This window comes from Oncorhynchus masou, chromosome 3 (assembly GCF_036934945.1).
Source record: "Oncorhynchus masou masou isolate Uvic2021 chromosome 3, UVic_Omas_1.1, whole genome shotgun sequence".
NCBI classification, from domain to species: Eukaryota; Metazoa; Chordata; class Actinopteri; order Salmoniformes; family Salmonidae; genus Oncorhynchus; species Oncorhynchus masou.
This window is the reverse complement of record NC_088214.1, coordinates 13120474-13134734: the sequence shown is the minus strand read 5'-3', so window position 1 is coordinate 13134734 and position 14261 is coordinate 13120474. Positions and strand designations below refer to the sequence as shown.

At 45.4% G+C, this 14261-nt stretch overlaps 1 protein-coding gene across 1 annotated transcript in view; it reads left to right on the top strand.

Annotated features, from left to right (window-relative positions):
* The window catches only part of LOC135510497 (serine/threonine-protein kinase STK11-like), a 32262-nt gene that overhangs the window by 2514 nt on the left and 15487 nt on the right, over positions 1–14261 (top strand). Inside the window, exons 3-7 of the mRNA XM_064931490.1 lie at positions 5321–5404; positions 7833–7922; positions 9206–9338; positions 10006–10142; positions 10489–10616. Of these exons, the coding sequence (XP_064787562.1) occupies positions 5321–5404; positions 7833–7922; positions 9206–9338; positions 10006–10142; positions 10489–10616 (572 nt within the window). The remainder of the gene's footprint in view (positions 1–5320; positions 5405–7832; positions 7923–9205; positions 9339–10005; positions 10143–10488; positions 10617–14261) is intronic.

Genomic DNA, 14261 nt, shown 5'->3' with positions numbered 1-14261 from the left:
GGAGGGACGGACGGACGGACGGATGGACGGACGGACGGTAGAAGGGAAAGAGGGGCGGTGGGAGGGATAGAATGGGGGGGGTGTGATGTGGTGGGTTGCTCTCGTGTCAGTGTGTGATTTTTCACTCCGTCTTCATTTGTCTCTTTCTTGCTCCCTCTCTTCTTCCCTCTGATTTGCACTCTTGGTCATGCATTGTCAGGCACAATTGATTAATGTCACTGCTATTGGATGATTGTCTGGGTGTACTGCTTTAGATTGTCTCTGATTTAGCTTAAGCGGCGTGCATAGCCTAGTGCTGTATTCACGCCTACAGTGTAGGTTTTCCCTACAGTGTCTCCCTCCGGTTTTCCCTACGGTGTATGTTTTCCCTACAGTGTATCCCTACGGTTTTTCCTACATATGAATGACTATCGTCCCCCCTGTTAAAAGTTAACACCGCTTTGAATCTTTGTTTGCATTTCCCCCTCTTCCAAATACATCCCCCCCTCCTCTTCCAAATACATCCCCCCCTCCTCTTCCAATACATCCCCCTCCTCTTCCAAATACATCCCCCCCCCTCCTCTTCCAAATACATCCCCTCCTCCTCTTCCAAATACATCCCCCCTCCTCTTCCAAATACATCCCCCCCTCCTCTTCCAAATACATCCCCCCCTCCTCTTCCAAATACACCCCCTCCTCTTCCAAATACATCCCCCCTCCTCTTCCAAATACATCCCCCCTCCTCTTCCAAATACATCCCCCCTCCTCTTCCAAATACATCCCCCCCCCCTCCTCTTCCAAATACACCCCCCTCCTCTTCCAAATACACCCCCTCCTCTTCCAAATACACCCCCCTCCTCTTCCAAATACATCCCCCCTCCTCTTCCAAATACATCCCCCCCTCCTCTTCCAAATACATCCCCCCCTCCTCTTCCAAATACATCCCCCTCCTCTTCCAAATACATCCCCCCTCCTCTTCCAAATACATCCCCCCTCCTCTTCCAAATACACCCCCTCCTCTTCCAAATACACCCCCCTCCTCTTCCAAATACATCCCCCCCCTCCTCTTCCAAATACACCCCCCTCCTCTTCCAAATACACCCCCCCTCCTCTTCCAAATACACCCCCCTCCTCTTCCAAATACATCCCCCCTCCTCTTCCAAATACATCCCCCCTCCTCTTCCAAATACATCCCCCCTCCTCTTCCAAATACACCCCCCTCCTCCTCTTCCCAATCCCCCCCCCCCCTCCTCCTCTTCCCAATACATCCCCCCCCCTCCTCCTCTTCCCAATACATCCCCCCCTCCTCCTCTTCCCAATACATCCCCCCCCTCCTCCTCTTCCCAATACATCCCCCTCCTCCTCTTCCCAATACATCCCCCTCCTCCTCTTCCCAATACATCTTCCCCCCCCTCCTCTTCCAAATACATCCCCCCTCCTCTTCCAAATACATCCCCCCCTCCTCTTCCAAATACATCCCCCCCCTCCTCTTCCAAATACATCCCCCCCTCCTCTTCCAATACACAATACAGCCCCTCTCCTCTTCCACTCCTCTTCCAATAGGAACTTGTAACTCTCGACCCGCTCCACTACAGCACCTATTCTTTTACAATGAAGTGCTATCTTTTATTTGTGATATGTTTAGAAGGAATAGATTACACCCTTGCAGAACACATGAACAATTTCTTTGGGAGGTTTTATTTGTGGTGACTTGATATGTGCATATTTGTGTCCCTAATCTGGCCTAGGTTGTTTAATTTGTTGCAGTGCTCAATTAGTTTTTCTTTAACCCCTAACAGTAGTTCTAGGACATATTAAAAGACAAAGTACTCTCCTCTTCCAATACAGCCCTCTCCTCTTCCAATACAGCCCCTCTTCTCTTCCAATACAGCCCTCTCCTCTTCCAATACAGCCCTCTCCTCTTCCAATACAGCCCCACTCCTCTTCCAATACAGCCCCACTCCTCTTCCAATACAGCCCCACTCCTCTTCCAATACAGCCCCACTCCTCTTCCAATACAGCCCCACTCCTCTTCCAATACAGCCCCACTCCTCTTCCAATACAGCCCTCTCCTCCATACATGGCAGAGCCATAGTTGACTATTTAAAGGCCTGCATCAGTGCAACCCTTCCCATGATGAAAACGCAGTAATGTTCTCCATTACTGTTCATTCGCCTCATGTTTGTTTTGTTGATCCGAACTCACACGTTGCTCATTCATATTGGGCTTTCATTCTTACAGTGTAGGACAGATGTTTAAATATCTGGTTTTGGTATGGGCTTAACCCTCAGCCCTCCACTGGATTTATTCCCAGCATCATCGTGACCCAGAGCCACATACTTTCCCCTCTAATGGAGACTGAAGATGTACGCCCATTGTTTATTTCCTTGATTCTCTTTCTCCTTTCTCAATTCAATTCAAATGGCTTTATTGGCATGGGAAACATTGTCAAAGCAAGTGAAATAGATAATAAACAAAAGTGAAATAAACAAACACTACTCTCACAAAAGTTCCAAAGGAATAGACATTTCATATTCTCTCTCGTCAGTCTCTATAAATAGTTTTCCTCCATCCTCCCTTTCAAATGGACAGCCAAGGTTTTAATCACACAATGGAGTTTATTTAATATTTTTCTGTGTTGTGCGAGTTAACTGTCAAATTATTTCCCACCGAGGGAAGTGTTTAGAGATGGATGAACTACTTAGTTTAGGTTGTTTTACTGTAAATCGCAGGGTCTGAAAACCTGTAGAAAACCTTTGCTGTAACAGTGCACGTTTTATTGGTTTGGGTTGCAAGTTCTGGTTTGGTTTGATTCAATTACTCTCTTGAATGTGATTACATTGACTTGATTATGTTAAAATGTTGTCTAGGCTTCCCACTGCCAGTGTTATGGAGAATACAATGCTCTGTCTTGCATCATACTCACACCCTCTTTATCTAAACAAAGCTTGGCCTAATACTAAGCCTCCTCCTGTGCGTCAGGGTGTGAGTTGTTGTGTAGCCGACATGCTCGAGTTTCTCACACTGTTTTGGTGGAAACAGACTAGTACGCCTGTAATATGTTTGTGCATGTCTGTGTAGGTGGGCCCTATCCTATGGGTTTGAGCCTGTGTGAGAGCCTTCCCTAACCTTATAAGGCTCTGGATGCCACAACACTACTACCCTTAGCCCCTCTCCTCTCTCTCTACACTCACAGCAGCCATCACTTAGCATTCCTGTTTGCCAAACACTTCCTTCTTATACTGCCCGGGGTTGCCACGGGGATAGGTACACTCACACTATGACCACTCCTGTTGCTTGGGCAACGCCTCCGGAAAGCTGAGCCCTGGTTTGGAATGCCACACACACACACACACACATCCCTCTGGACTAGAACTCCTGAGCGGGGGAGGTGTGTTCATTGAGTGATTTCATTGGATGATGAGCATGTAAAATTCAACAAGTTTGTCGTCATAATGAATTAACCGAGAAGGTAATGCAGCTGTAGAATGTAGCCGAAGCCATGTCAAAGCTATTTTTGTAGTCAGTCGATAAATAGTAAACAAGGTTTGTAAAAGTGCAAGTTTACGTCCTCCTGGACCATCCCACAGAGGGATATTGGATCCACTGCAGATAGACTCTCTATGCAGCAGACATGGTGCTTTTAGACTGCAAAAAGCTGACACTCTGATTTCTATATTTTCTTAGAAAACAGCAGTGCTGCTCACTCTCGTTGAATGCGGAAAGTTTTTAACCTTGAATGGGATAGATGATGCTGCAAAGGTTTATCAATTGCCTTTTTAGTACTAGGAAGTGAAGTGACCACAATTCTCAGACACATAGGCTTATATTTATAGCACCGATGGTAAAGCAACACAATAACTCATTTTGATTGGTCGTGCTGCTCTTTACTAGTATGACTAAAGTTCCTTTTCTTTTCCATGTTCTCCACGACGTGTGCAATACATTTTATTTTGCTATAGTGTTAGTCCATTTTGATGTGTGTGGCAGTGTGCATGTGGGATGTCTCTCTGACACTCTCGGTAGTGATGCAGTAGTGGTGTGTAAAGCAGAGGACTGGGCCAGCCTGTGACTGCAGGCTAAGATGACATAAACGGGCACCGTACAGAGTGATCTACAGTACAGTGTATAGAGACTGACAGTTCAGACTAGAGAAAGAGGGTGTTTGTGTCTTACAGAGTGGTGTGGGGATCCCCCCCATTATTATTTTAATGGAACTCAGTCCGGCTTTAAACTTACTCTTGAAAGTTGTAATAGTAGAATGCACAAAGTGCAATATAGAAATTGTGTAGTGTATCACCAGTTCCTCTCATGTCCATCAGTACAGACCTCGGAGAGATTTCTAATCCGAAAGGTGCACATCAACTAGCTCATGTTCGCTGACATTTTAATTATTTAGTTTTTTTTAGCCCATAGATATAGTTGTAATTTTAGTCACTGAAATATCCCATGAATACACATTAGACATGGCAATATGTATAGAATTGCAAGAAATTAGCTTTAAAACTGCTAAATTTCTTTGTGTAGAATTGCAGGAAATAAGCTTTAAACCTGCTAAATTCTCTCCACCAACAAGAGTGTGAACAGTGAGTCATGAACGGGTGCTTGTGCCCATAGAAATAGATGTGGTGCGTACAGGGGGTGTTCCCTAATGCTGGAAGGGGGCCCCGAGTGGGAAAGTTAGTGAATCTTTGCTTTACATGGTGCTTCAATAAACCGTGGGCATCCCCATGCTGTGCAGTGACACGCTGTCTTAATTCGCTTATTACAAGATTACCCTAAGAGGAGAAATTGTACTCATGAAAATTCCCTTTCAAATGTAGCTGACATTTCCTTCCTTCCCATTTGAATGGCATGGTGAATTTAAACACCTAGAGGATTCGTTTTAAAAACCAGGCCGCTATGGGGATGTTCTCTGTGATCTAGACTAAAACATATACACACTGCCGTGTGTGTGTGTGTGTGTGTGTGTGTGTGTGTGTGTGTGTGTGTGCGCCCTTCACGCACTGGCTGTATTCATTAGTGGCAGGCAGGCAACTCTGTAGCAGCTCTCAGATGAATGTGGAGTCTCCTGGGGGTTTGTCGTGGTGGTGCTGGGGGGTGACTCTAAACTCCCTTTCCAAGGTCAGTCCACAGATATGTGTCTATACTGAGCTTGTTGCTATAGCCACACTAATGCGTCATTCCTGTTTCCTCTCTCATTTATTTTTCAGATTTGTGATATTTAGGCAAAGACTAAAGTCACACTCTGTTTATCTTACAATGTGATTTTGATTTGTTTTATTTCACCAATGTTTTAGTTGTGATGGATGGTTGAATTTGTAACTTGTTTGTGTTTCAGGGAGATCCAGCTGCTCCGGAGACTTCAGAACAAAAATGTGATCCATTTGGTGGACGTGTTGTACAATGAAGAGAAGCAGAAAATATATTCTTTCTTCCTGTGTGTGTGTACATTTTAAGCACCATTAGTGTGTGTGTGGAATGTTTGTAAATTGATGAGAGTGGAAAGATTTCCTTATGAATTGTCTACTCCCCTACTTCCCCTCTGTTGAAGTGAACTCTGACAATGCAGGCTCTCCTAGCTGTGTGTGTGCCCCTCTATCCTGCAGCAGTGGAGAGAATCTTGATGCAGACATAACTAAGCAGCTAATACTGTCATGCCCAAGCATTGCCTGTCTGCAAACGCTCTTTCTCCTCCTCTCTCTGTCTGTACACACTCTTTCTCCTCCTCTCTCTGTCTGCACACACTCTTTCTCCTCCTCTCTCTGTCTGCACACACTCTTTCTCCTCCTCTCTCTGTCTGCACACACTCTTTCTCCTCCTCTCTCTGTCTGCACACACTCTTTCTCCTCCTCTCTCTGTCTGCACACACTCTTTCTCCTCCTCTCTCTGTCTGTGCACACTCTTGGTCCTCCTCCTCTCTCTGTCTGCACACACTCTTGCTCTTTCTCCCTATCTTACATGGGTCATAACCAGTAACCAGTAAACAATTGAGCCCTTCCACCTATGTTTGGTTTTCTTGGGAGTAATAGCCTGCATATTTCAAATCAAATCAAATTTTATTTGTCACATACACATGGTTAGCAGATGTTAATGCGAGTGTAGCGAAATGCTTGTGCTTCTAGTTCCGACAATGCAGTAATAACCAACAAGTAATCTAACTAACAATTCCAAAACTACTGTCTTATACACAAGTGTAGGGGGATAAAGAATATGTACATAAGGATATATGAATGAGTGATGGTACAGAGCAGCATAGGCAAGATACAGGAGATGGTATCGAGTACAGTATATACATATGAGATGTGTAAACAAAGTGTAAACAAAGTGGCATAGTTAAAGTGGCTAGTGATACATGTATTACATAAAGATGCAGTGGATTATATAGAGTACAGTATATACGTATACATATGAGATGAATAATGTAGGGTATGTCAACATTATATTAGGTAGCATTGTTTAAAGTGGCTAGTGATATATTTTACATTTCCCATCAATTCCCATTATTAAAGTGGCTGGAGTTGAGTCAGTGTGTTGTCAGCAGCCACTCAATGTTAGTGGTTGCTGTTTAACAGTCTGATGGCCTTGATAGAAGCTGTTTTTCAGTCTCTCGGTCCCAGCTTTGATGCACCTGTACTGACCTCGCCTTCTGGATGATAGCGGGGTGAACAGGCAGTGGCTCGGGTGGTTGTTGTCCTTGATGATCTTTATGGCCTTCCTGTAACATCGGGTGGTGTAGGTGTCTTGGAGGGCAGGTAGTTTGCTGTTTCCTGAAGTCCACAGAGCTCAGTATACCGATACAAACGCTGGCATGTTGTATAGGATACATGTTAGTCTTTTAACAGATGCTCTTATCCAGAGTGATTTACTTAGTGCATTCATCTTAAGGTGGCGAGGCAACCACATCAGTCACTCTATTCAGAATCATTCCACTTCTCTTCCCCTATCATATCTACCTAGAGGTTTTCTTCCTAAGATGATGTCACGTTGATTATGAGCCAAACGATTATACAGCTGCGGCCAAATATATTGGCACCCTTGCACTTTTCTTAAAGGGATACTTCGGGATTTTGGCAGTTAATAATATACTTCCCCAGAGGCTCTTTAGTGTAATTACCGAAAGCCTATCGACTTCCAGTCATTTCTCTAATGCTGGTTAAAATTTGAGCTCACGCTAGATAGCAACTTCTATCAAACTGCACGAGGCATAAAAATGGTATCCCTTGAGTTCCTCTGGGGAAGTAAATAAGCTTCAATGCCACAATCCAGAAGTATTCCTTCACCACACCTTGTTAACGGATTTTCAACATGGCAGAACCACCTTTTTCTAAACCTTGATTGGCACCCCAGAGATAGGACTTGCACAGCATTTTGCCAACATATAGCTGCCAACAAATGCTTCTTGTAGCTGTCAATGAGCTTGCTGTGTAGCTTTTCTACTCTTCAGCAGCAGATTGCTCTGCTCTAGTTCTTCAACGTTTGAGGGTGCCCTCCGACTGCTGTTTTCACATCTCCACAGGTTATGGATAGGATTGAGATCTGGACTTTCATTGGCCACTCCAGAAAAGTGCCAATGTTTTTGTCTGTAACTGTATCTTGTTTTTGCCTTTTTATACAGTTCAAAGAACTCAAATTCCTACTTGCTTAAAGCCTTGGAGAAACCCACCTAAACAAATAAAACGAGACCTATTTAGTTGATTTCCCACTCTGAGCCAGTAACTTTAAATGCATTATGTACAAGGAAAATGTATTTCCTTTTCTGTTGTGTTTTAATATGGCAGTTTGTTTGTTTAGTGTGTAAATGCTTGTCATTAGTGTGTTGTTTTGAGTATTCCCTTGACTCCCTGTCTCACGTATATGGTGATGGAGTATTGCGTATGTGGGATGCAAGAAATGCTGGACAGTGTCCCAGAGAAAAGATTTCCAGTATTTCAAGCTCACGGGTAAGTTTCTCGCCAGCTCGCTCTATCCTCTCGCCCTTCTCTTACTCTATCCTCTCTCCCGTCGCTCGCTCTCGCTCTGTCCACTCGCCCCTCTCTCTGTCCACTCGCCCCTCGCTCTGTCCACTCGCCCCTCGCTCTGTCCACGCACCCCTCGCTCTGTCCTCGCGCCCCTCGCTCTGTCCTCGCGCCCCTCGCTCTGTCCTCGCGCCCCTCGCTCTGTCCTCGCGCCCCTCGCTCTGTCCTCGCGCCCCTCGCTCTGTCCTCGCGCCCCTCGCTCTGTCCTCGCGCGCGCCCCTCGCTCTGTCCTCGCGCCCCTCGCTCTGTCCACGCGCCCCTCGCTCTGTCCACGCCTCGCTCTGTCCGCCCTCGCTCTGTCCTCGCGCGCCCCTCGCTCTGTCCTCGCGCCCCTCGCTCTGTCCTCGCGCCCGCCCCTCGCTCTGTCCTCGTGCCCGCCCCTCGCTCTGTCCTCTCGCCCGCCCCTCGCTCTGTCCTCTCGCCCGCCCCTCGCTCTGTCCTCTCGCCCGCCCCTCGCTCTATCCTCTCGCCCGCCCCTCGCTCTATCCTCTCGTTCGCCCCTCGCTCGCTCTCGCTCTATCCCGCTCTATCCACTCGCCCATCGCTCTATCCTCTCGCTCGCCCATCGCTCTATCCTCTCGCCCCTCGCTCGCCATCGCTCTATCCGCTCGCCCCTCGCTCGCTCGCCCCTCGCTCTATCCTCTCGCTCGCTCGCCCCTCGCTCTATCCTCTCGCCCGCCCCTCGCTCTATCCCCTCGTTCGCCCCTCGCTCTATGCTCTCGCTCTATCCTCTCGCTCTATTCGTTCGCCATCGCTCTATTCGCTCTATCCTCTCGCCCTGCGCTCTCGCCTTGTCCCCCCCCCGCTCTCTCGCCCTATCGCTTCTCTCTCTTCCCACTGCTATTATTAGTGTGTGCTTCTTTGCAGAGTCTACTCCGACTAAGTTTAGGGCCAGTATCTAACAGGACTGCAAAGCTCTCCATTGCAGGAATACCTGGTCAATGGACAAATCCCCAGCTGTTAGATGACTGGTGCAGATAGGGATTTTACACTGATTTATAGCCACACATTTGAATAAAACACATTAAATTGCTTGGATTGATACGTCATGTATGGCTGAATTCACACACTTCTCACTGATGTTGAGGGATTTATGCAAAATAGAAACGTATGCACAGATCTCAAGTTAGACTACATTAGCTCTATGGTGAATCCTGTCTGTCGTGTCTCTGTCTGTCTCTCTGTCTGTCTGTGTGTGTCTCTCTCAGGTACTTTTTACAGCTGTTAGATGGTCTTGAATATTTGCACAGCCAGGGAATCGTTCACAAAGACATTAAACCAGGGAATCTGCTGCTGACCACCGACGGCACGCTCAAGATCTCAGACCTGGGCGTGGCAGAGGTGAGAGGTCAAATATAATTTATCTGTATTACCAACTATTAGGGACATACAGATAACTGCCAAAATAAAGGCTCTGTTCAGGTGTGGAGTCTGTTTTCCTGGCATGGTTAAAGGTCCACTCAACCCCTTAGAGGGCAAGGTAAACACCAATAAATACACAGCCATTCTGAGTGATCACCTTCAGCCCTATGGTGATTAGTTTCTATCCTGATGAGTGGTTTCTTCCAGGATGACAATGCCCCGACAGGGCACAAGTGGTCACTGAATGGTTTGATGAGCATGTAAACCATATGCCATGGCCGTCTCAGTCACCAGATATAAACACTGCTAGGAGATTCTGGAGCGGCGCCTGAGACGGCGTTTTCCATCAACAAATTATGGAATTTCTCGTTGAATAATGGCGTCGCATCCCTCCAATAGAGTTCCAGACACTTGTAGAATCTATGCCAAGGCACATTGAAGCTGTTCTGGATCTTGGTGGCCCAACGCCCTATTGACACTTTTTTATTAGGAGTTTCCTTTTATTTTGGCAATTTCCTGTACATGTTCTTAACTAATGTGTGCAGACAGCATTCTTCACTCTCTCTGAGTGATCATGCTGATTGTGAGCTAATTCTTTCTCCCTACCTCGCTCTTATATATACAATATTCCCCCTCTCTCCGCCAGGCTCTGCACCCGTTTGCGAAGGATGACACGTGTCGTACAAGTCAGGGCTCGCCAGCGTTTCAGCCCCCCGAGATCGCCAACGGCCTGGACACGTTTTCAGGGTTCAAAGTGGACATCTGGTCCGCAGGCGTCACACTGTGCGTAATGGCTATTGCACTGTCCACACCCCCCTCTGACAATGACCCCCAGCCCCCCTCTGACATGACCCCCAGCCCCAAAGACTTGATGTTGATCTGAAAGGATGACAAATGATAACAGCCCAGTGTCATCTAGTGCTTTTGATTACCATTATGTTGATCTTCTTTTCAACATCATCCTTTGTGTTCTTACTCATGGAAACCTGAACATTCAGTCTTCAAATGTCTTTTGCTATTTTCATTATGCTAATTAGTTATACATAGCTTGGGGTCCATATAAGATAACATGAAGTCTCAAACTCATGGTGTGTAATATCGTGCCTGTTTTCACTTTTCCCTGCCGTAGATACAACATTACAACGAGTCTATATCCGTTTGAAGGGGACAACATCTATAAGCTATTTGAGAACATTGGGAAGGGGGACTACAGTGTTCCTGAGGAGTGTGGCCCCTCCCTGTCAGACCTATTGCAAGGTGAGGCTGACCATGATGACTGACTTAGTTGTTCATTCAGCTCATCACTTTACACTGCACTCTTGTCAAAGTGGATCACTCCGGTCATGGAGAGCTTTCTTCCAGGTCAACTTCAACGACCCAATGCAGTTCCTCATGGTCTAGATGGAAGATCGTCTGAATGTTACTGCTGGGCTGGAGGGGGGAAAACAGCACACTGCTATTTATCCATCCTTCTGCGTTAGTCAGGGGAGTCACTGGACTAGACTGAGAAATGCCCTGTGGCGTTGCCTGAGCTTGTCCAGTAGATGGCACCATGACATTGACTCTGTCATAATCGGAGGCCTGTAATCTATGCAGAATGCATTAGTGGAAGAATAGGGTGTTCTCAGGGCAGGCTTGGTTACATCTACTAGATATGTTCTTTTTTTTAGTTGGCCTAACGCTTTTCTTGACCTAATTCTCCTAACCTGCCATGTGCATTCTCCTAACCTGCCATGTGCATTCTCCTAACCTGCTGCAAAGAGTTAATTCTGCTCGTCTAAACTGGCGTGCGTGCCCTGAGAAGTGTGTTCAGAATAACACGATACTCCATAACCTGCACTCTAATGAAATTCTTCTGCACACTTTCCCATTGATATAGGAACAGCAGTGGACTATTAAAATGGCCTCGGCAACGGACGGATGTGTATTCACCTAACCTCTGGAGTCACTAAACTAGCTCCACTGCTTGCAGCCCTGCACTTAAAGTTGGGACTATGCATGGGCATACTGTACAACCACAGACAATGAGATTTGGCCTTGGGGACTTCAGTGATAAAAGGGATATATTTTATTCAGAGAAGAGGAATGTAAGGACACCTTGTGGTGCAGTCTAGATGCTTCAAAATGAAATAAACTAGAAATGGTACGCTGGAAACTGAGAAATCATATTATTCCTTTTTTATTGGTGTTCAGTAATGTTTTTTCATCCTTGTGACGTGTAGAAGTGTGTGTGTGTGTGTGCACAGTAGTATTTGTATTACATTAAAAGCCTCAAAGTAGTGATTATCTAGGCATTCTAGAATGTACTGAATCACTTTCTAACCACAAAGGCACAGTTGATCTGAGTGGTATTGAAGGGATTAGGGCATTAAGTTAATAGCAATGGGTAGCGTAGGACAGGGCAAAGGTTTTCCTCTGGTGCAGTAGAGCCTTGCCTGCAACGCCCATCATAGCTTTCCAGTAAGACCCACACACATCTTGTGAACGAGACCAGATTCAGAATGGAATTGTTTTCATCGTCAAACTTCTTTGTTATCAAAGCAATGCTTGATCTACAATGAAAGCTTATCAATAGTCGTAGAAAACGGGTTTCTGTTGTTTCGGCAGCTCTGTCATTGACTGCGGCGGTCCATTTCCTCTTGATGTGTGACGTATAGATGTGTCTGGTGACGCAGCCCAGGTCTGAGAGCTAGCCTGCAATTACCGTCCCTTAAATAAGCTCCCTGCCTGGCACAAAAGGTGTCCTTCAGCACGCCCATGAATACCATCAGCACGCATGGCGTACTTCAAAAGTACATTGCATTAAGCGCTGCATCACTGATGACGCAAAAGTGTTTGTTTTTTTTGCCCCTTTTTCTCCCCAGTTTTGTGATGTCCATTTTGTAGATCGTCTTGTCCCATCGCTGCAACTCCCGTACGGACTCTGGAGAGGCCAAGGTCGAGAGCCGATCGTCCTCCAAAACACGACCCTGCCAAGACGCACTGCTTCTTGACACACTGCTCGCTTAACCCGGAGGCCAGTTGTCTCAATGTGTCGGAGGAAACACCATACACCTGGCGGCCGTGTGCATGCGCCTGGCCCGCCACAGGAATCGCTAGTGCGTGATGGGACAAGGACATCCCAGCCGGCCAAAGCCTTCCCTAACCCGGATGAAGCTGGGCCAATTGTGCGTCGCCTCATGGGTCTCCGGGGTCGCGTCCGGCTGCGACACAGCCCGTTATTAAAACCAAGAGCAAAAGTCATTTTTGAAGATGTGAATTACTGCTTTAGTGTAGGCTAGGGTTGAATATTTTCCCGTATTTTAGAAATGTTCCATCCCGAGAATAAATTTCCTCAGATTATTTCCCGACAAAACCGGATGTGTCATTCAAAAGCATTATAAAGCATATAAATACATCTGGATTTGATTGATCAACATGAACATTCAAGCCGGGTGCTAGCTGAGCCTAATGAACCATATATTAAATACATTTTATGAGCCCTACGTTAAATTACATTTTAATGAGCCCAAGCCCAAATGATTGTGCAGTTATCAAATGCATGTATGATATAGGCTGCCGCACATTACGCACGACAGAAAAGCCCATAGATGTAGCTGGTTATATGCTCTCTTGGGGAAATAAATGAAACTAGCTCCAGTAGGCTAATCTTTTTGAGTGTGAACAGTATTCTATGGACTGAAATTAGACCCATCATTCAAACCATAATAAAGTAGGGAGAGAACATGTGATTCCGGTGCAGCAAAGTTACAAGTATAGGCTAGCAAATTTGATTTAGATTTGGAAATATATGGCCTATTTGTATAATTAGTAGGCTGACCCATATTTCCCCTAATGTTATTAGCTACCTCTTTCTCCCTGTTGCTTCATTCCTACCTCACTTTCAAAAGTTTAAATTAAATATGTTTTGTCGTCCTTATCTTAATTATTCTAATGACATCAATGAATAAAAGAATTAGATGCAGAAGGCTTTCACTTCTCATCAAGAAGATTGATTGAATGGTTATGGGTCTGAACAAATAACTGCTATAGCCTATACCCATCACGCGTCCGCTCTTCTTTCAAACTACCCGTGAGTTCTATTGGCTGCTGTATTCAACATTCAGTGAAAAAGAACTTACGTCCCTGTTCAAATAGTCTTGGTGTAAGATATGCTAAAAAAAAAAAAAAAAGTCAAGCAACCTATTCTGGTCTAGCTTTTCTTACATGGGACTGCAAGAGCTAAGGAGAGGCCATGGGAGAACATGCATGTTGTGTGAGAGACACAGGCTACAAGTTAGAAGCATATTATTCATAGTCCATTATTAACCTATACACAGTCACAAGTTTGGACACACCTAAGATTTTTTAAATGTAACATTGTGGAATAATAGTGAAGACCTAAACTATGAAACAACACACATGGAATCATGTAGTAACCAAAAAAAGAGTTAAACAAATCAAAATATATTTGAGATTCTTCAAAGTAGGCACCATTTGCCTTGACAGCTTTGCACACTCTTGGCATTCTCTCAACCAGCTTCATGAGGTAGTCACCTGGAATGCATTTCAATTAACAGGTGTGCCTTGTTAAGTTAATTTGTGGAATTTCTTAATGCGTTTGAGCCAATCATTTGTGTTGTGACAAGGTAGGGGTGGTGTACAGAAGATAGCCCTATTTGGTAAAAGACCAAGTCCATATTATGGCAAGAACAGCTCAAATAAGCAAAGAGAACCGACAGTCCATTACTTTAAGACATGAAGGTTAGTCAATCCTGAAAATTTTAAGAACTTTGAAAGTTTCTTCAAGTGCAGTCGCAAAAACAATCATGAGCTATGATGAAACTGGCTCTCATGAGGACCACCACAGGAAAGGAAAACCCAAAGTTCATTAGAGTTAACTGCACCTCAGATTGCAGCCCA